A 21,332-nucleotide genomic window follows, 5' to 3' on the forward strand; every position below is an offset into this window, starting at 1 on the left:
CTACGGTAGGATCCAATGAGATCCAAACGCCATCTAGTGTCCAAACAGGGACAGTGCCAGAGGTAGGACCCTTAGCTACCATTAGATATACGCCACACAAATCACATATACAGTATCATATAGTATATTACAACATACGGTATATCTTATATCTCTTATGATATATAAAAAAAATCATAAATGTGCATCAATAATGTTCAAGCAGGGTAAAGAACATAATCACACCAGACCAACATAGGTTGCTTAGCAAAGCTTAAATTATTTTTATTGAACGGTGATGATGGCTTTTCCCCGGCCTGTCAGCCCTTCACCCTCCAGGTCAGCAGCCTCCACCTCCAGCGTGTACCTGGGGTATTTCTAGAAGACAGAGCAGGTGAGTCAGAGTGATGAAACACATAAAAACACATTAGAAATGCATATTAGATGTACCGTAGTCTAAAACAACCTGTAGCAGCCTTTATAAATCTATAAGTTTATAACACTTGTGGTAGATATTTGCCTATATCATCATGACCAAATGTGGGTATGGTGACTTGTTTAGGTAAAGGCATGAAAGCCTGCAGACCTTTGGCCCATGCTTTCCTTTAGCTCACACAAAATGTGGTGTTGAAGGCTCTAAAACAAGTGTAAACAGATGCTAGTTGATAATCAACGAACAGACATACTGTCTTTGAAACCGAACTTAAATTCCTTGTTATGCCATGTACGGTTTTACTTTTGTTCTTCCCTAATATAAAGGTTTGTGCAAAACCTCACACCACTGCTGTGAATCTTCTCTCTGTGCATGAACACACTTGGAATGTTCTTTCTATTGCATCCTGTAAGTCTTGATAATTATTGAATCACAACAAACCCTATAATAATCCTATACAAGCAGGCTATGACAACAGACTTAAACAGGTCTCAGTAGAAGCTCAACAGGGTATAAAAAGTCTTAATAGCAGTAGACACACATCAGAATGACCTCCTTAAAGCAGTACAACAGACTACAACAGGTCCCAGTGACCCAGCACACCTCTCTGTCCAGGCCTTGAGACTGGACTCTGATTTGCCCAGACACAGGGTTGATGGCAAACATGTTGGCGTTGGGTAGAGGGGGGTCCTGGCTCAGGATTCTGTAGCGGATGTCTGAGTTTTCATTGCCAGGCTCATCCGCATCTTTGGCCTCCATCTGCATGAACTCAAAGCCTGTGTGTGGGAATGGGAAAGAAAATAGATCAGATTTACTGCTTTCTCCCAGCCTCACAACGCCCAGTTTTTGCTTCAGATTCACGGAGATGTTCACTGTGACTTAGGCTAGTGTAAACGGTGTGTTCACCTGTACTGGAAGCTTCAGGGACATTTCCTAGGAAGGGTTCCGGAGGGAAGACAGGTTTGTTGTCATTCTGGTCTATGACATAGATGATGATGTCCATGGGGGCCTCAGCTGGCGCATTTCCAGTTTTGGCAATAGCTTTAAGCTACACACACACGCACAGACGCACGCACACACAGGTTAATCACCTAGACAAACTTGATCTTTATAAAAATGAGGATGTGTGTTCAGCCAGTAAGGCATCTCTGTCCCCAGGCCCCTACTGTGTACTTGTCCTGCTTCTCTCTGTCCAGGGGCTTGGTCACATACATCCATCCAGTATTCCTATCGATGGTGAACAAATTCTCAGGGGGCTGATCAGCTCCTGGGCCTTCAATTTGGTACTGTAGTGTGGCTTCCTTATCGCTGTCTGACCCGATCTATACACAGATACATCAGAATGACCTTATCAGAGACAGCAAAGCTTGACTTATATAAAATCACATTTTCCTTGGAGACACTCTAGCCTCCAAAATGCCAGTGGGGCAATAATTCCTGTCAATAAAGTTTTTTTTTGTACAGAGGTGCTTTTGATTTGCCTTGTAGGTTGCACTTCTGGAACTGATCAAATGTCCTCATTCCAGTGGGTAACTCAAATCAAGTTCACCCAAGTTTCTAATAGTAAAGTTATCTCAATATGAAGTCTATATTACCTGCAACATCATCTTGGGGAAGGGTCCTCTGTCATTCTCAGGGAAGTTGAAAGGAGAGATGATGCAGGGCTTCTTCTGTCCTGTGCAGGACTTGGGGAAGACCAGAACAGACAGAAACAGATAGAGCATTATTAACCAACTGTATCACTGTCTCTCTCTCTCACACACACACACAAACACACCCACGTACGTTGACAGTGATGATGGCTTTTCCCAGGCCTATCAGCCCATAACCCTCCAGGTCAGCAGCCTGGACCTCCAGTGTGTACTTGGGGTATTTCTGGAAGACAGAGCTAGTGTTCAGTTGGTGTCAAGTGAAACTGCTGCCATGTCCTTGATTGACCAATAAATGTTGGCCTATATTAGCCAATGAGGATTTCCAGGAGACCTGCAGTGGAGACCTCACAGCCTATTGGAGGTTCCACTGACTGGCTGTATGACAGGTCTCAGTGGCAGACAGGCTATAACAGTTCTCAGTAACCCAGCACACACCTCTCTGTCCAGGCCTTGAGACTGGACTCTGATGTGCCCAGACACAGGGTTGATGGCAAACATGTTGGCTTTGGGTAGAGGGGGGTCCTGGCTCAGGATTTTGTAGCGGATATCTGAGTTGGCATTGCCAGGCTCATCCGCATCTTTGGCCTCCATCTGCATGAACTCAAAGCCTGTGTGTGGGAATGGGAAAGAAAATAGATCAGATTTACTGCTTTCTCCCAGCCTCACAACGCCAAGTTTTTGCTTCAGATTCACGGAGATGTTCACTGTGACTTAGGCTAGTGTAAACGGTGTGTTCACCTGTACTGGAAGCTTCAGGGACATTTCCTAGGAAGGGTTCCGGAGGGAAGACAGGTTTGTTGTCATTCTGGTCTATGACATAGATGATGATGTCCATGGGGGCCTCAGCTGGAGCATTTCCAGTTTTGGCAATAGCTTTAAGCTACACACACACACACACACACACGTTAATCACCTAGACAAACTTGATCTTTGATCTTCAATATAAAAATGAGGATGTGTGTTCAGCCAGTAAGGCATCTTTCCCCAGGCCCCTACCATGTATTTGTCCTGATTCTCTCTGTCCAGGGGCCTGGTCACATACAGCTGTCCAGTATTCTTATCGATGGTGAACAGTTTCTCAGGGGGCTGATCTGCTCCTGGGCCTTCAATTTGGTACTCAACCTTGGCTTCCTTATCGCTGTCTGACCGGATCTAAAAACACAGATACATCAGAATTACCTCATCAGAGAATGCAAAGACTTATATATTTAAAAAAAACTCCTTGGAGTCAGATTCTTGATGAATTTGATTTGCCTCACAGGTTGCACTTATAGAACTGACCAACTGCCCTCACTGCAGTGGGTAACGGAATCAAGTGCACCAAAGTATTTTCAAGTAGTACAGTAACACAATATCTGCTATGAGGTCTATCCATCTTACCTGCACCATCGGCTTAGGAAAGGGTCCTCTGTCGTTCTCAGGGAAGCTGATGGGAGGGATGATCCAGGCCCTCTTCTGCCTCTCTGCTCCTGTGGCCACACTGAACTATGGGAGGGGTTCCATACATGGACAGCAATTAAGACATGTCAACTTGACATTGTCAAGTATCAAGGAAATTTGATCACCCCACCACACCTAACACAACACACCACACAAACAAACTTCTACTAGGAACAAGATTGAAATAGGTAATCATTAACAAGTAAATCCACAAATAACTATAACAACTGGAACTGTGATCAAAGTCCAATAAAACTGTTGTCTTAAACTTGGATGAACTACTAAACTGAGTAAAGCTCGCCACGGAAAAACTGAATTTGGCAAACAAAGCACTCAAGAGTTTGGTCATAACCTACTAGGTATTGATTTCATAAACATGTAATCATAATCTACCACAGAAATATGTCAGAATTATGATATACGTATCACGGAATTACAAGAAAACATCGCAGTTTTATGAGAACATACGTGATTGTTTCAGAGTTGGAGACAGTGGACGTTTGGTAACTTATCGCTGGTGTGTGAAGTGTGCGGACAGTCTGCACAACCCTGTGTAAAGTCGACAAATTTATGACAATGCCATGTTAATGACATTTGCGTCTCAATGTTTCAGACCAATACATTTTTTTAAAGTAATTGTACTTGTCTCGCTGTGTTCTCCACATCTCATCAGCATCTACCTCGGATTCGTAAACGTTCACATTTTCTCGTAGCCTAATTCCGTGATAGCATAGAGGAAAAGAGACTATTTTCTCATGTAATTCCGTGATACTAGGCCTCTCAATTCTAATAATTCTTAGTAGTCTTTTTACAAATGCAATTTCACAACACAATCGAAATAGTCTTACCTGCGAAAAAAACATTACCACAACCAATGTAACAAACCTGAAGGTAACCATCATACTCAACATGTCACCGTGTTCAAAGTTTTAGGCTAACCAAAGTATTCCTTTATAGCACCGTTCAAAACTGAATTTTGCCACTTCGGATAATCGTTTTCTGGCCACATAAAGAACACCCCCTCAGGATATGTGCTAGTCAGCAACCACGTGGACAAGTGTAATTTATTACAACGAAAGGGAAACTGTGGCTATGTACGAAACAGACGTTGGTAAATAATATTAAGCTCACATTTTTACAGCACTTTTGTCTTAAATGCATTCTGGATCAGGTAGAAGTAAACAGCATGTCAAGTACACTGCCGAAAGTGACCCCATAACCCACCAGGTAGCCTATACTATACCCCTTTAAATCAGTGTTGAACAAAGATGTTGGAAAAATGGTTGCCTAAAAAAATAAAAATACTTACAAGAAAGTTTATTTTTGGACTAATTGCCAGATTACTGCTACCCCATACTTTAACTTTCATACAAACTGACAATTAGGTTAGTTCAATATATTTAATTAAACTATTCACATCAATTTGACCATTGTACAATAGATACATCCATCAAGGTATAAAAACTAATCATAACTATTGCATCTTCAGGAGCACATGCCACGTTCAATCGGGGTTAAAAAAAAGAGACAATTCTTAGGAAACAGTTGCTTCACAAACCTTTAAAAAAAAAAAAAAAAAACATTTATTGAGCAACCTGAAGATGGTTTTGAAACCTCCCAATATTCACATCAATGTTTATACAAAATCAAACTTGGTAAGATAAACACAATACAAATTCATCAACTGGGCCAAGTAGCAAAGTACAGTGTGGGTTGAGGTTCAGAATGATTTTCTGGGCAATGGACCGTCCCATCACGTAGCTCTATGCCTCTCTCAATCTCCAAATCACCCACCCTTCATCCATTCATCCCTCACCAGGCCTACCTGAAGAGCAGGTACTCTGAACATAAAGCAAATAGATGGGTTTCCATGACAACTGCCCAGACTAAATGTGCCTCTTATGTCCCGCCCAAGGAAGTGATGTAGAGGGCGAAAGCAGAAAGAGAAAGCAAGACTGTGTTAGGCAGTAGGCAGAATGTGTGTGTGAGCACTCATACGTGTTCACATCTATAGCAATGTACGCGCCATGTACCAGCCAACATGAGGTTGTACGTGTGTGGTAGTAACTAGAGCATTTCCTCCTCCCCTCCCCCGTACATGTCGGCCAGCTTCTTGAAGCGCGGGCCCCACTCCTGCATGAGGTCGTAGTCATAGTCTCCGTCAGAAGACGAGGAGTTGAGGGAGGAGAGAGACCCTGCCTCGGAGCCTCCACCTTCATAGTCAAACACCAGAAGAGAGTCGTAGGGAGGAGCTGTGGGGTCATTGTCCGCTGCCTTCAAGTTCTGGACGGAGAGAGAGAGAGAGAGAGAGAGAGAGAGAGAGAGAGAGAGAGGTCAGGGTAAAAGATGTATACTGGGTGGACCTCCTTTGGTAATGGATTAAACTGTGATTGGATAAGAAGAATGTAAGATACCACATCTTATCTACAATTGTCTTTGTAGAACTTCAAGAGCTCTACAACTTGTTTTGTAAGATCCAGTGAGAGCCCAGTTTTAGGGCTGACTGCAGAATCTCCCTGTAAGAGAACATGTGCAGTGTGAAGCAGTGCAGCTGTGTAGAGGTTAAGAGGAGGAACTCACATCTACAATGAAGTTGCCGATGTCTTCAGGGTTGGCAGGGCGGGGCCGGTACGTGGGGGCGGGCATGAAGGTGGGCTCCACATCGTTCCGGAACACGTCAGGACGGTTGTCTAGGCCACGGTGGAGCACGCTCAGATCATAGTCCTGGGAGTGGAGAGTTTGGGCAAAAACGTAAGAGGCGTCTTTGTACAGTGGAGAAACAGGTTTGTGCACACACACGTCTGTCTCTGTCTGTCTGCACCTACCTGATCGTCCTCTCCGCCCCCCTCCTCGTCATAGTAGTAAATGTTGTCTCTGATATCATCCTCCTGCAGGAGAGGCTCCTTCTTCTCTCCTTTCCTTCTCCTCATGAACATCAGCAACAACAGCACCAGCACTGTGAGACACAGACGGCAGTACTTGTACATGTGGTAATACATCTGTACAAATATCAGTAGCAAAATGGGCTTCCATACATGCAAGTCTTAACACAAGGCATCACATGCACACAGATCAGAGTTCAGTTAGCGAGTCAGTCGGTCCACTCACACAGCAGCAGCAGGATGGCTCCCAAGATCCCCAGGATGCCTGGAAGGCCCACACCGGCCTCTCTGAGGAGGGAACACTGGACATCAGCCCCGGTGCAGTCGCACACTGTGGCTGTAAGAGTGCTGACCTGCCCCAGGCCCTGGTTGTCCTCCACCCTCAGAACCACTGTGTAGTCCCCCTGTGCAAGAGAGGTGGCCAGGGACAGGATGATGCCCGTCTCTGCAACGAAAACAAACAAAAAGAAAGGTACTTCTCATCAGGCAGGGTAGGTAATGTTGTTGAGAAACACCTTCACTCCCTGTATTATTACATCCTAGTACTGTTTGTAGAGCTGGACAGGCTTGACCATAGCTAACGGGGACTTGCTCTTTTCACATAGCAGCAGATAAACCCCTTACAGGCACTGCTATGGATGTGTGGAGGGTGTGTTATTTCATAGTACGTACGGGTGTCGTTCATGCTTGCAGTCCAGTTATGTTCAGATTGGCCCTGCAGTGAGACTTTGTAGGGGGCGGCAAACGTCGGGCCATCCTTGTCAGTGACAGACAGCACGTGGGACACAGAATCTTTGTTGCAGATCCTGATGGAGCGCTCCATGATGATGGGGGCGTTGTCATTCACATCCTCCAGCTGGATCAGCAATGTGCCTGTTCCTGTGGCCGGGATATCATCTGAGGAAGGAGGAATTATATGAATGAAGGGTATTCATGTAGATTCATAATTAATAATGCAGAACAACTTAGATTTTCAGAGAATACAGCAGTGTTTCCGGTGCAAGTTCTTCTGTTCCATCAAACACACTGCCGTTTCCACCTCTGCCCGTCTGCTCCCCTTTGACAGCAAACAGGACAGGAGGAGAAACGAGGCTTACCGTTGTCAACGGCCGCAATGAGTGCCGTGTATTTGCCATTGACCACGAAATGAGACTCCCGGTCCAGTTCGTTCTTCACCAGGATCTGACCGTTGTCCTTATTTATGCTCAGCCAGCCGGCAAGGTCCTTCTGGATCTTATACCTGTGGAGGGACGCAAGCCTTTGTAAGACGGGGCAGCACTGAACAGCCAGCAGTAAGGCAGGTAGTGCGGCGTTCCCTCAACTAGAACTGACATTAAAACTTCAGAGTTGGGGAAGGGTCAGTGGGTCTTACGTGATGGTCTGCTTGCGTGCCGTGTCTGGGTCGGTGGCGGTGTAGACGGTCAGCTCACTGCCTTTATCCAGGCCCTCCTTCTTCACCACCAGCTTCTCCACTGGGCTGAAGACAGGAGCCTCATTCACATCCTTCACTGTCACCACCACCGTGGCCGTAGCCGTAGGCATGGGAGAGGCGAAGGGCACCGCGTTCACCACGGTAACTAACAGAGTATACCGGCTGACCCTCTCAAAGTCCAGCTCCTGCCGAGACACAATCCAGGATGGTAAGCCTTACGTACACTGGCAGTTGGAAGCGACAAGTCGCACAAATGTTTGTTCTCGCTGTGATATATTGTTTTTATTACTGTTGCTTGCTTTTTTTCCACAGGTACACTTGCACTTATAGCGGTTCATGTTGTTTAATTGTAACTTGTTTAACTACATGCTCTTATGGTTCTTCCCTTTGGCACTTACTTTGGTTGTTCACAATGTGTGCTTCATGTTTTGGCTACTCGTGATGTTTTTTTGGCTATCTTGTTGTTATGATCAGTGACCTATGCACTTTGTAAAGCTCTCTCTTGGAAGTCACTTTGGATAAAAGCGTCTGCTAAATGAGTAAATGTAATGTAAATGTTTACACAAGTCCAGTCCAACTTAATCCAGTGCGTTACAGGGGTCCTACCTTGACTGTGGTAATGATCCCCTCCTGCTTGCTGGGTCCGGTTGTGACATTAAAGCGGTTGTCGGGGTCTCCGTCCACGATCCGGAACACAGCAGTCCAGGCCTCAGAGTGGGGGTCGTCCAGGTCAGTTACCTGCATCTTCACCACCTCGGCTCCCATCACGTTCTCTGGTACCTCAGCGGTGTACTGGGGTTATAGGAGATAAACATGAAGACAGTACAACTTCTACATCCAAGTCATTCAAACATAACAATCTCCATACATTACTCTCTCTCACACACACACACTTACAGAAGTTTGCTCAAACTGAGGTGCGTTGTCGTTGCTATCGGTGACAGTGATGATGGCTTTTCCCAGGCCTATCAGCCCTTCACCCTCCAGGTCAGCAGCCTGGACCTCCAGTGTGTACTTGGGGTATTTCTGGAAGACAGAGCTAGTGTTCAGTTGGTGTCAAGTGAAACTGCTGCCATGTCCTTGATTGACCAATAAATGTTGGCCTATATTAGCCAATGAGGATTTCCAGGAGACCTGCAGTGGAGACCTCACAGCCTATTGGAGGTTCCACTGACTGGCTGTATGACAGGTCTCAGTGGCAGACAGGCTATAACAGTTCTCAGTAACCCAGCACACACCTCTCTGTCCAGGCCTTGAGACTGGACTCTGATTTGCCCAGACACAGGGTTGATGGCAAACATTTTGTCATTGGGTAGAGGGGGGTCCTGGCTCAGGATTTTGTAGCGGATGTCTGAGTTGGCATTGCCAGGCTCATCCGCATCTTTGGCCTCCATCTGCATGAACTCAAAGCCTGTGTGTGGGAATGGGAAAGAAAATAGATCAGATTTACTGCTTTCTCCCAGCCTCACAACGCCCAGTTTTTGCTTCAGATTCACAGAGATGTTCACTGTGACTTAGGCTAGTGTAAACGGTGTGTTCACCTGTACTGGAAGCTTCAGGGACATTTCCTAGGAAGGGTTCCGGAGGGAAGACAGGTTTGTTGTCATTCTGGTCTATGACATAGATGATGATGTCCATGGGGGCCTCAGCTGGCGCATTTCCAGTTTTGGCAATAGCTTTAAGCTACACACACACACACACACGTTAATCACCTAGACAAACTTGATCTTTGATCTTCAATATAAAAATTAGGATTTGTGTTCAGCCAGTAAGGCATCTTTCCCCAGGCCCCTACCATGTATTTGTCCTGATTCTCTCTGTCCAGGGGCCTGGTCACGTACAGCTGTCCAGTATTCTTATCGATGGTGAAAAGTTTCACAGGGGGCTGATCTGCTCCTGGGCCTTCAATTTGGTACTCAACCTTGGCTTCCTTATCGCTGTCTGACCGGATCTAAAAACACAGATACATCAGAATTACGTCATCAGACTGCAAAGACTTATATAAAATCCAATTTTCCTTGGCGACAGACTCTTGATGCATTTGATTTGCCTCACAGGTTGCACCAACTGGCCTCATTCCAATGGGTAACGGAATCAAGTGCACCAAAGTATTTTAAGTAGTACAGTAACACATCTGCTATGAGGTCTATCCATCTTACCTGCACCATCGGCTTAGGAAAGGGTCCTCTGTCGTTCTCAGGGAAGCTGATGGGAGGGATGACCCAGGCCCTCTTCTGCCTCTTCAGCCCTGGCCAGGCCTTAGGGAAGAACAGCACAGGCAGGAGCTCTCTGGAACTCTCTGGAGCCTGGTGAAAAAGTAAACAGTATTATTACCCACGCCCACACGGGGAAGGGGGGAGGGGGGGGGTCTGCCATCTGAAATTCCCTGGTCTACCCAACATTAGTCTAATTTTAACTGCTCACAAGGAAAAGTGCCATTACTCAACAAACCCAGCAGGGGGAGGTATTGGGTAGGAAATGATGGCAGTATTTACACAGACAAGTGTTTAGCAATTAGTTTCACTTGGTGATGGTGAAGTTCCTGAAATGCTCTAAAACAAGGCACATTTCAGGAAAAGGAATTAGTCCATGAGTTTGTACAAGAGAAGGTTATACTACCTCTGTGCTCAACATGAAGCTAAAGGAACTTCACCATCACCAAGTGAAACTAATTGCTAAATAATTGTCTATGAAACTAAGCAACTATATAAATGATGCATAGCTCAAGCTCTGTTTGACTGTACCTGTTTCGGAGTTGCAGAGGCCAACTCAATTGGCTGCACCTCCTCAGGGCTCTGATTCAGATGAATAGGGTGGCTGTCGTTGTGGTTCTTGTGATGATAGATGTTATGGTTCTTGTGACCATGGTGGTCCTGGTTGTTGGGCCCACTGTGGTCTTTGTGACCATGACGGTCCTGGTGACCTTGACCATGGTGGTCCTGGTGACCGTGACCATGGTGGTCCTGGTGACCGTGACCATGGTGGTCCTGGTGACCGTGACCATGGTGGTCCCTGGCCTGCAGCACGACCCTAGCAGTGACGGTCATCTTCCTGCCCAGGGAGTCCCAGACGTGGATGGAGAAATCCTTGTGTCCGCTGTGAAGAGCCACCTCCCGCTTCACCTTCACAGTGCCATCCGACTCCACCCTGAAGCGCTTGTCCTCCGTGTTAAACCAGAAGCGCTTCCGTTCTGTGCAGTCATCAAACCCCACTGGAACACAGACAGGTTCAGGCGTTAGAGCACACACACACAAACCCTTACACATGGAATAACCACAGACAAAGGTAAATTTTTCTTTCTCAATTTAAATACTTTTGAATGCCGCCATCAATGTTTTAGCTTCTGAAAGTTGGCTAGCACTGCATCATGACAAACCTGTTTGACTGCCATCTCAACTAGTGAATTTAGGAATGGAACAACAAAATGGAGGAAAGTGTCAGAGCTAGGATCTTACAGCTGTGACAAATATTACTCACTAAAACAACTAATATGTCTGACGGCCACATGCCGACACAATCATCCTCCCCTTCTCCACCTCCACAGTACAGTGATCATGACTGCTGGGAATCAAACTCGTCTCCCACAGGAGAGTGAGCAGCTGAACTCAGAGCCCTGTCCATTAGAAACCTCTGGACAGGAAGGAATTAACCACAGAGATAAGTTAATGGTTGGACTACGGGTCAGGATACGACCTGAGGCTGAGAGCCTAAATAGCTTTTCCACACAACTGGCCTTACACCATACTCTCATGTTCAGTCATACAAGACTGGTAGGACTGGAGTCCTATACGAGTGGTCCTGGTTTGGCCTGCCAGTAGGCCGGTTAGACAACTAGACTGGTCAGGTAGAGTGTGTGTGTAAGGGTGTACAGGTCAGGTTCCGTTTCCTACTTCTAAACAGACAAGATCGATCCACCAGGTATATAAAATGTTTACACCCTCTGCCTTACTCAAGAGTTCAGACTCACACCTAGGCCTTTCAGGTCCTCTGGAACAGAAGAACATGCCCCATGCTTTGTTCCCATCGGGGACTTTTGTTCTTGTGAAACAGCACTCCTCTTAGCACGCATGGGGGAACCGACCAAGCAGCAGTTCCGACAGGGTGAAGAGGGGAATTGCTTTAAAGCCCACAGATGGCTGTTAATAGCATCTTGGTTCCCCAACCCTCTCCCCTGATATGGACGACTCCAGGAGTCAGAAGTGAAACCAAACAAGAATAGTCTTCTGACTCGCCACCACAGCAGGTCGGGGGGAAGTACCCAACGACCCGCTCAGTCACGCATAGAGCAGAAGATGTCATTTCTGGGAATCAGGACGAGGATTGGGTTGAATGAACAATGCCTCCTTCACATCCAGTACCAAGTTCTCAGCATTAAATATTCTCGTTAGTAACACCTACAGACCGACTGTACAAACCACAGGAAGTTGTCTCAGTCTGACTAAAAACAGGAGGATCCGAGTCTCTGTACCCAGGGTTCTTCCTGCATAGAGAAAATGTTGGCGCGTGCCAAAGCCGGTTTCCCGAGCGCCAAAGGCAAAAAACAAAGTCCGCGATGAAGAAAAAATTCATAAAAAGCTGTGTTCATCACGCGTGCAATGCGTGTCAGCGAATATGTTCTCAATAGTATGTTTCAAGTAGGCTACAGCCGAACCCTCGTTCTGTTTTGATCAATAGTAATCGAGTTGATAAGCGTGTCTTCTTGTCTGATCAATACGCAACTATGAGGTGCGCGAATGGACAGAGCGCCAGTAAACTGTAGTTCCGCTGCAAGGGCCAGCCCGACGTGCACGAATACACCTGTACAAATGCAAATGAAATTTCCACTCAAAATGCTGACCAAAGTTTGATTTACGATTTCCAACGCAGTATTCTTAACCTGGAACGATAATGTATAGTGCAGTGTTTCCTCTATGGCTAAATTTCTGCCGCCACGGTATCAGAAATCAGGCTGTACAAAATTTTAGGCCGTCTATCAGCAGTGATTGTTAGAGTGCATGTCGGAGAATTGCACGGACACGCGCTTCACACCGCAGTTGATTGCGTGTGTGAGTCCTTGAGAACTGTAAGTCGTATAACTAATGTTGTCAGTTCATTTAAGCCTGCTATTGTACAAGTCTATAGTTCTTGCAAATTTAAATCAAGTTAACTGGTGATTTTTGTTGTTTATATTCTTTCCCTGCTAGCTAAATTGTCTGTTGATTCGATAGCGATTGCTGCCCTTGCTCAGGTTTGTATTTTAGGTGCATTATTATGCTGAAGTAGTTTTAATTAATAAAAAGTGGGTTTGTTATTATTTGCTACAGAATGCTTAGCCTATCAAGATCAAATGAAGCAGGCAGTGTAGCCTACTTCAGAGTGGCCTACCTTAATCGATAGGCTAGGCTACTGACTATTTACAATAAGTTGTTAAGTCAATTATTAACTGGCAGCATTTATGCCATTTAGAACATACTACGAGTGTAAGGTGTCTTTAAGTAGCCTAACTTTATTGCTTTAGGGGAAATAGGACGACAATATGTGCAATATTACATTAGCTATTACAGTGCGTTCACACTGCAGCGGCGCGGCGGCGGCTTCCAATTCATTTTCAATGAAACCAGGCGTTGACGCTCGCGTAGGGCATTGTGTTAAGGCGAGCGGAGCGTTGCAAGTTGGATTTTGTCAACTTTATGTAAATGAGGCGCGTGAAAACGCTAGCGTTGGCCAATCGGATTGGTTTCTTGTAACGTAGCAACTGTTGGTCATGGTAAACATTTCTAGGTTTTACAATTTCAAGATGGAGGAGAAACGTTATCGTATGTGTCTGCACACCCGGTTCTGTTCAGAACAAAGTTACGTAATGTGACGAGCCTGAATTTAAAGATTACATTAAACTAATAATGCATGGTGCAGGGTTGCCGACGTTGTCAGTGTCCCTAGTGTGTTTTTATACTTTTAAATTCAGTCTTGTCACATTACATGACTGTTCTTTGCCACTGCTAACTTGCTAGCCCAGCCTACAAACGACAGGTTGAGTGACCGGTCGCGTAACATGTATTCTACTGTAATCTTGCACTAGTAATTCTGTATTTTTACACACATGTTGTGTAAAAGTGGCATTTTGATCGATATTGTGAGTACATGAACCCAAGTCTCCACACTTGGTCATGACTACAACAGGTGTGTGTGTGGGTGATATATATCACACACACCTTTTTTTTGAGCACCGAAGACCCATTTTGACCCAGGAAAAACCCTGGTACCAACACGCATTGTAAGAACTTACTCAGCCTCTCGATAGTGACATCACACATGCATCACCATTACATTTATTAAACTCTCAGACCAGTTCCCACACGAATGACTATGTGGAGTGCAAGCTATTGGTTTATTTTAATGGGTGACTTGACCCCTTAACCCATGGCTTAGGTGTGGCTGAATGAGACCACCCACACGAGTCCAGATCAGAAAATGTACCCAGCGTAACTGCTGGACAGAGCGAGATAAGGCCAACTCCAGGACAAACTGAAATGCCTTAGACATGTCATAGAGAGTGGGCAGGTAAGCAAAGTCTTCTGGCCAGCTGCACCTTTACAAACACTATCCTCTCATCAGAGGGAGTTAGTTACTGGAAGGCTCTGGAGGCACAGTAGAACACTTAGATTTCGAGAAAACACAGGCTTGGTTGTGTCCTTTTAATACCCTCTGGCCAAACAGCTGACACCCATGAACAAATACACACACTGACGAAGCCACCACACTTCCACATTGACAGTGACGAGGCATGTTGCAATGAGGTTTCATTTTCAAATAATACCATTGATGGCAGTTTAGTGGCAAGTCAAAGACACCAGGATACAGATTTCCTGGCGCTGAGATCATCAGGCTGAGGAGCCAGAGCTGATGTTGTGACTGGATGACTCCACAAGGTGAACAGCTACACAACCGGTCCTGAAGGCCATTTCCCAGACAAGACAAAACACCAAACACACTGACCCTGTGGCTTAGTAGACACTGAAGTATGTGTAAAAACTAATTATGATATTGGATTCCTTTTACACTAGGGGTGAACAAACTCAGAGGTAACCGACAGAATATCAAATTAGTAGACAGGCGACATGACCACATTCAGTACAAAAAAGTGAATTTATCCTTTTTTACATTCTTACATAAGGGGACCACATTAAAGTGGTTTAGAATTCCAAGTGGATCACATGAGATGAAGTCTACCTCATAACATTGTGTGTTAGACCGGAAGGCCCTTACCTTTGCCCAGGACTCTGCCCTGTTGGAGAAGCCTTCGCTCCACTTTGAAAATCAACATGTCTGCTTCGAAACCCGGCTGACATGCCGACTCCTCTGATGACCCAGGTGCAAAAGCCTGACACAAAACACATATGCTTATAAAACATTGGGACCATCTCTTAAATTACAAATAAATCATTAGGTGTATCATAAGAACTTTCAAAAGATTAAAAAAAACAAACATTACATGTCAAAATGTTTACTGCAACAACATCAAAGAGCTTTAGTTCATGTGGGAAAAAACTAGGCCTAGCAAAGAAATTGGGTGACAGATATGTCAATATGACATTTGATAAAATTAGGCTAGCTACATATCAGGATTCTCGGTCTCTTCAATCATTTTAACTCGTATTCCCCCCTTTCCTTAGGCTACATGATTGTTATATATTGCAAAACGTTTAAGATTGTGGGCTTCGGTTTAACAATATCACGGCTTTTTGAACAAATCACAATGAACAACTTAGTCAATGACTTGACAATGTACAAAAGTACGACTTTCTCCACAGTAACCGCTACCGCAAAAAAAAAAAAGAGAAAGCATACAAAAGTCTTACCTGGAGACAAAATAAGACGCCTAAAAGCGTGAACTTAAAGGTCCTCATCTGATATATTCCTTGGTGTAACACAATAGTAGAACGTTTTTAGGAGAATGAAAGTATTCCTTTGCCGCTCCGCTTCTACCGGAATAGCTTCCTTGTTCAAAAGCGGTCTTTCGTACACTGCAGTTAAATCAGTTCGATGGGTTTCAGCAGGTAGAACTGAATGACGTATACGTGCAGGTGGCCTCGCCCATCCGCCAAATTCCAAGTATGGTCATGAGCGAGCGCCAGCACCTACGGACACAGGTAAATCAGAAATACTGAACAGGAACACACTGGAATGCTAGTCAAACCAAGGTTCCTGCTGAAATAACACCAATCGAGAAAAGGATTGGAAGCATTAATTCAGGAACCAACACAGCTGATACTGAACTGACAGATGTTCTGCTTTTTAATAGGCTGCAACCCAAGTTCTATCTTACACTAGGCTATAAAAACATTTGCAGTCTTTGACAAAATATTTTTTGAGCAGTTGTTAATGTTATTCATAATATAGAGCGTAGATACATACTTGTGGTGTAAAATATACAGTATTTGGATTTTAAAAATCTCTATAGAACTAGTAGGAAGGTATTCCACCAGACTGTATTTCCTCTGTCAGCTAAGACCCATTATACAAGAACAGACAGATATCCTACCCTGCTATTCCACTGCTCTCAAAGGAGCCATTTAGATGACTCCTCTACCACAGACTATCACAAAGCCTGCTCTTCTCTGACACATTTGATCATGTTAACGGCTGGTTTTAAAGAATCAAACTAAAAGGCTCTGCAACCCGCTGGTGACACTTTGTTTTCTGAGCTATGCTTGAATAGTTAACCTGTTAACTGTCAAAGTGATATGTACTGAAAATAATGTAATGTAGGCTAGATTAATCATCAGTGCCATTAACGAGTCAGGATTCGTTTGAATATTTTTTGTTTAGGCCAGATTCAAGGACAGATGAATGAAAGTGTTTTTGAGAGCCACAGCAAGATGCCGAAGGGTGGTGTCACGATTCAGAATCATGCATTGCTGTGGGTAGGTTTGCTCGGCCGCCAGGGCAATAAGCATGATCAAGCTGCTTGCTTTATTAATCTGAACTGGACCACTGCCAGAGTGACGGGGGTTGCTTGAGTTAGCTAGATAGCTGACTAGAAGTGCCTGAGGCTAATGTAAGATATTGATAGCATAATCACATTACAGCAGCATCTTCGGTCACAACTTCAGCGACCTTCGACTTCACAGAGTTCATTAGATCATGAGTTTAAAATGTGATGATCACTAGCAAGTTTATGACTCGTGGCCTGAGGGGTGGAGGGGATGCTTTGGCTAAGCATGCACACTTCCTGCAACTAGGGTGAGCTAGCAACAGTACTGTACAACCAACAACTCCAACCCTGTGTAGATTAACCTTAAAAACATTTCGTTATCAGCCCTCCAAAATCGAATAAAAAATGTAATTGGATGTCTAATTTATTATATACAACGTTTTGGCTCCATGTTTTACAACTCACCATTAATAACTTAGCTGTCAAAGTGATTAATTTTGTTAGCAAGCCAACTTGATTGCAGAATGAGAGAAGTGCAGGACAGAGGCAGAGCGGATTCAAGCATTGTGTCATTTATGTGGGCGCGCGCTGGCAGTATGGTCTAAAAGCGCGGGTTATTTGGGGAATGGACAAAGGTTTTCGCTTTGTAAGTCTACGGTGACCAAACCAACTTATGAAACAAATCAAAGAAATTACGTGCGAAATGCAAATCCGTTTTCAGTACACGCACCCCCTTTGATGGAGAATTTATCAGATTCAAATGTCACTTAGCTTGCTAGCATGAAATTAGATTTTTTGAGCAATTTAGAGATCTTATCTTCTCGTCCGTCCAACTAGCATTTGAGCTGGAACAGAGAACGTTTCTTCCGACCTCATCAATGGACAATGAACACATGCTTTTGTGTGGATATGTGGCAAAAATGAACTGTGAAGGTTAGAAAATATATGTAGGTCTAATGTTGAGACCAACTGGCATGCATGTCTAACTGGCTTTGTCACTAAGCAGTAGGCCGAGCTCTTGTAGTCATTCTGATTATTTATATGAATTAGACATATTGGACCAGTCATGATGCATACAATGAACTGTAGGCCTATGCCCCCCAGATTGGCAGAGCTCTTTATCGGTTCTAGCCTCTGTCGATGGTTCTAACTCAAAGTTGAATTTGTATCCAGAGACTTGTCTTCACACAGTAGCCCTGATGTCCTTCAGAATGTTACCCTTTCTTTCTCAGCCTCGCCTGAAGAACAGTGTTTAGTCCACTTCTTATCCAGACAGGAATGTATAACTATCTCCCCGTGCCTCTGCTCTAAGCAATCTACTCAGCCCACTGAACCCCTATAACCTCAGAGCTAACCTTGACTTGAACTAATTAAAAGAGAATGACTCCCCCTAGTTATCCCAGGAGGGGAGGATGAGCAGTTGAGGTCAGAGGGGAGGAAGGGGTGGAGAGAAAAAAGAAGGAGGCAGAGAGATGAAGGTGGGGGGTTTAGGAAAAGAGGGAGGCTTAGACTGAGATCAAGGTGGAGGTGTGTGAAAAGAGGGATGGAGAAAGAAGGAGGTTTTGAGGAAAGGAGGAAGGGATGCAAACAGAAACAGACTGGTGGAGGAGTATGAGTTAATCATTTGTAATTACCATACAACATACATTAACCCCTTCACCAGAGTATAAACTTTGAGCAGGAAGTCGAGCACAGCCAACAACTGGCCAGAATCCAACTTTACTCTTACAATATGTGAGTCAGTGAATACATCATCACTATCACCAAGCCCTAAACCATCATCAATCAGTCATCTCCACCATTACAGAACCTAACGTTCAATGTTACTAAAGCTCAAACATGACCACTGTCTGTAAACCCATTCAACATCTTTTAGGCTACCTGACAACAACAGCATGAAATACAAGTGTGGTTGACACAGAACAGTGTGTGGTTCTACTGCTTGTGATGAGGGGGTGGTCTGTGTGCCTTCATTCAGAGTCTGAAGAATCTGATGACAGAAAGACTGTCCAAGCTTGTTGATGTGACTATCACTAACAGGAAATCTCTGGAAATTTGACACTCATAAACCGACTAATGTGAGAGGCACAGACAAGTAGGTTATCTGATCTCAAACATACATTTGATGGATACAGATGGATAATGCCACTTTCCACCTATTGCTGTGTTTTTATGACTGTCCAGTTGTTTCAATGCAATCCCTATATACTGATATAATCTATTAAGAGCTTTTGACTGTACATTTTCAAAATGGCTGGGGCTGGGTGTTTGGATAACACTAGAGAGCCATTGTGGAAACAGTCCTGGGGATTTGGGTAGGCCTAATGAAAGAAGGTGCAGATGCAATAGAGGTCAGAGAATGTTGTTCTCTGTCCATGTTTCCAGTGTTGCTGACTACTGAAACTACTGAAAACAGCTGAATGTGTACACAAGTGGTTTGCCTGTCTTCCACCTAAATATTTTTTTTTTTTATGTGTATGGTATAATGCAGAGGACAGCATTTCCTGTGTTGCCGATACCAGTGGCTTTTTCCTTTGTCATTGAAAACCCTCATCTGTCTAATACCAGGCTTGTCATTATTTGAAATATTTTAAGTCATAACTGAAGTTACAACTGGTATATGCAATTGCGCAGTGCCAAAGCAGTTTTTCATTGTCTAAATAAATGTATCTGAAATGAAAAATGTCACTTTGGTGCTGACTGCATACACTTGCCTGAACATTTCTACAATTTTCGGTTAAGGAATGTAAAATAGGAGGGTGGAAAAACGTGATATTTGTTTTCTCCACCATATGCTAAGAACATGTAATGCTAAGAAAATGTAATGATAACAAAATATATGAGGATTTGACTTTAATCATGTTTATTGTTCATTAATAAAAAAAAGTTACGTTTAAACAATCAGTCAATTTTTGGTTTGAGGAAATCTCCCTCAGGGACCAATGGATTGACACATGAGAGGCACAGACAAGTATCTGATCTCAAACATATACAGATGCCTTACATTGTTTTCCCTGTTAAAGCGTTAGGCAAGATCATGTTATTCCATGGTGACTCCAATCAATTATTTATTCACTTGTTTGAGGTTAAATAGTAACTTCATTTCTTAATATGAATACTGTTAATAATTGAATGCAACATCATGTCCATATCAAAAGAACAAAAGTTTTGTTCTTGTTTAAATTGTTCTTGTTTTGAGAGAACATGGCTGTCAAGGCCACTGTCGGCCACAGTTTACAACTCTGTCATTCATTAACCTCTCTGTCAATGTTTAAAGCATCTGTGGTCTTGGGTTTCGACTTCCCTGTCCCTTACTATAAAGACGAGGTTTGGACAGGGACACGTTTATACAAGAGTGGGATAAACTCTTATCTTGACACAAACGATACCAGCCATGGGACACTAAACTGTGCATCATTCATGATACTGTATTTTGTTGTGTGGTTTTCGAGAAATGAAAAAAAGCTTCCTGGGCAATAGCAGCAAGGTGAGGCCAGGAGAGATGGGGGAGGGGTTATAGATTGAGAGAGAAACCGGTTTTCTGTAATACCGTGACTGCATCACTGTCTGTTTTCAGACTCACCAGTATTCCCCCCCCCTCCCCCCTTCTAGCCTCACACAGATACTGGAAGTCTCTGTTCAGCTCCGTTTTCATAGGCTTCTTCATCATTGATCTAAATGGTCCACATCCGTCTGTAAGGCGGTTCAAGCTCGTCCTCCCTCTGTTCAGTGCCATAGTGCTCCAGTAGGTCTTATGAGCTCATCCATGTTGCTGAAGTGCTGTGATCAGCCAATCTCGAGTGTCCTCCATGATGGACTTCCTTTTAGCGCCCTCAGACCTAAAAGCCCATCACGCAAAGCAGAGTGGGGCTTTTAGATGCCATAAAATGTTTATGCATGCATAACCAATGCTGTCTTATTAGGTTAAGACCTTGTCGGTCTGTCCAGGCTTTTATCGTACCAGATTTACCAGCTGAACTTTAAGACATGTTTGGATCTGTCGTGAGTTCTGACTGGGTTCCAGAGAGAGACAAGAGATAGGGAAAGAGAGAGGGAGAGACAAGTCCCATCTTGTGTTGATGCTGTTAGGAGTTTTGTTTTCCTGGAATGTGAGGAGGCTCCTCCAGTCTCCTGGAAAGCCTCATCAGAGCTCCCATCCCCCAGGCAGGAGAGGGTCTGTGTTCCTCCACACTTCACACCTTGCTCTGGGACTTCAGTACCAGAAACTGCTCAGAAAACTGTCCTGCCTAGTTACTTGCCTGCCACCCTGATCACAGATCATATCACGGCCTCAGTCAGACACACTAAATATTCTCAACACTGACACTAACTGAGTAACTAACTGAGGTCCTGTAGTGTTGTAGTCTTGGTGTAGTTCTATCTGTGGGGTGTGAGTGTTGTAGTGGCATAGTCTTGTCTTTGGAGTCACTCTCAGTGTTTCTGTGTGGCGCCCAGGGCCAAAGACTAACCAGGGGTTTCTGCCATCTGTGTGGCTCCCTGAGGCTTTCTCATCGCTGTTGTGATGTCAGTGGTGAGAGTCACCCTGAGAGTCTATGTTTACTGTGGGGAGGGCTGGGATTTCACTCTGATAAAACTGAAA

At 44.3% G+C, this 21,332-nt stretch overlaps 2 protein-coding genes across 3 annotated transcripts; both read right to left on the bottom strand.

Annotated features, from left to right (window-relative positions):
- Positions 1-140: 140 nt before the first annotated feature.
- LOC136955878 (cadherin-1-like) lies at positions 141-4,751 on the bottom strand. Its single transcript, XM_067249654.1, has 11 exons — positions 4,353-4,751; positions 3,445-3,549; positions 3,061-3,216; positions 2,803-2,944; positions 2,500-2,672; positions 2,198-2,287; positions 2,008-2,097; positions 1,579-1,734; positions 1,319-1,460; positions 1,016-1,188; positions 141-357 (listed from the first exon to the last, which is right to left on the bottom strand). Exons 1-11 carry the CDS (start codon positions 4,413-4,415, stop codon positions 265-267), a joined length of 1,383 nt encoding a protein of 460 aa, XP_067105755.1. The 5' UTR covers positions 4,416-4,751; the 3' UTR covers positions 141-264.
- Positions 4,752-4,890: 139 nt separating this feature from the next.
- Positions 4,891-15,825, bottom strand: LOC136955877 (B-cadherin-like). Of its 2 annotated transcripts, XM_067249653.1 has the most exons (17): positions 15,657-15,825; positions 15,064-15,178; positions 10,790-11,029; positions 10,563-10,741; positions 9,978-10,124; positions 9,614-9,769; positions 9,360-9,501; positions 9,057-9,229; positions 8,716-8,844; positions 8,425-8,610; positions 7,759-8,003; positions 7,484-7,626; positions 7,059-7,283; positions 6,613-6,831; positions 6,330-6,460; positions 6,085-6,228; positions 4,891-5,787 (listed from the first exon to the last, which is right to left on the bottom strand). In XM_067249653.1, the coding sequence occupies exons 1-17, from the start codon at positions 15,702-15,704 to the stop codon at positions 5,572-5,574; spliced, it is 2,838 nt and encodes a 945-aa protein (XP_067105754.1). In that variant the 5' UTR covers positions 15,705-15,825; the 3' UTR covers positions 4,891-5,571. The 2 variants fall into 2 exon arrangements, with proteins under 2 accessions (XP_067105754.1, XP_067105753.1); XM_067249652.1 differs by having other exon boundaries at positions 10,563-11,029.
- Positions 15,826-21,332: the final 5,507 nt, after the last annotated feature.

Source organism: Osmerus mordax, chromosome 13 (genome assembly GCF_038355195.1).
Source record: "Osmerus mordax isolate fOsmMor3 chromosome 13, fOsmMor3.pri, whole genome shotgun sequence".
NCBI classification, from domain to species: Eukaryota; Metazoa; Chordata; class Actinopteri; order Osmeriformes; family Osmeridae; genus Osmerus; species Osmerus mordax.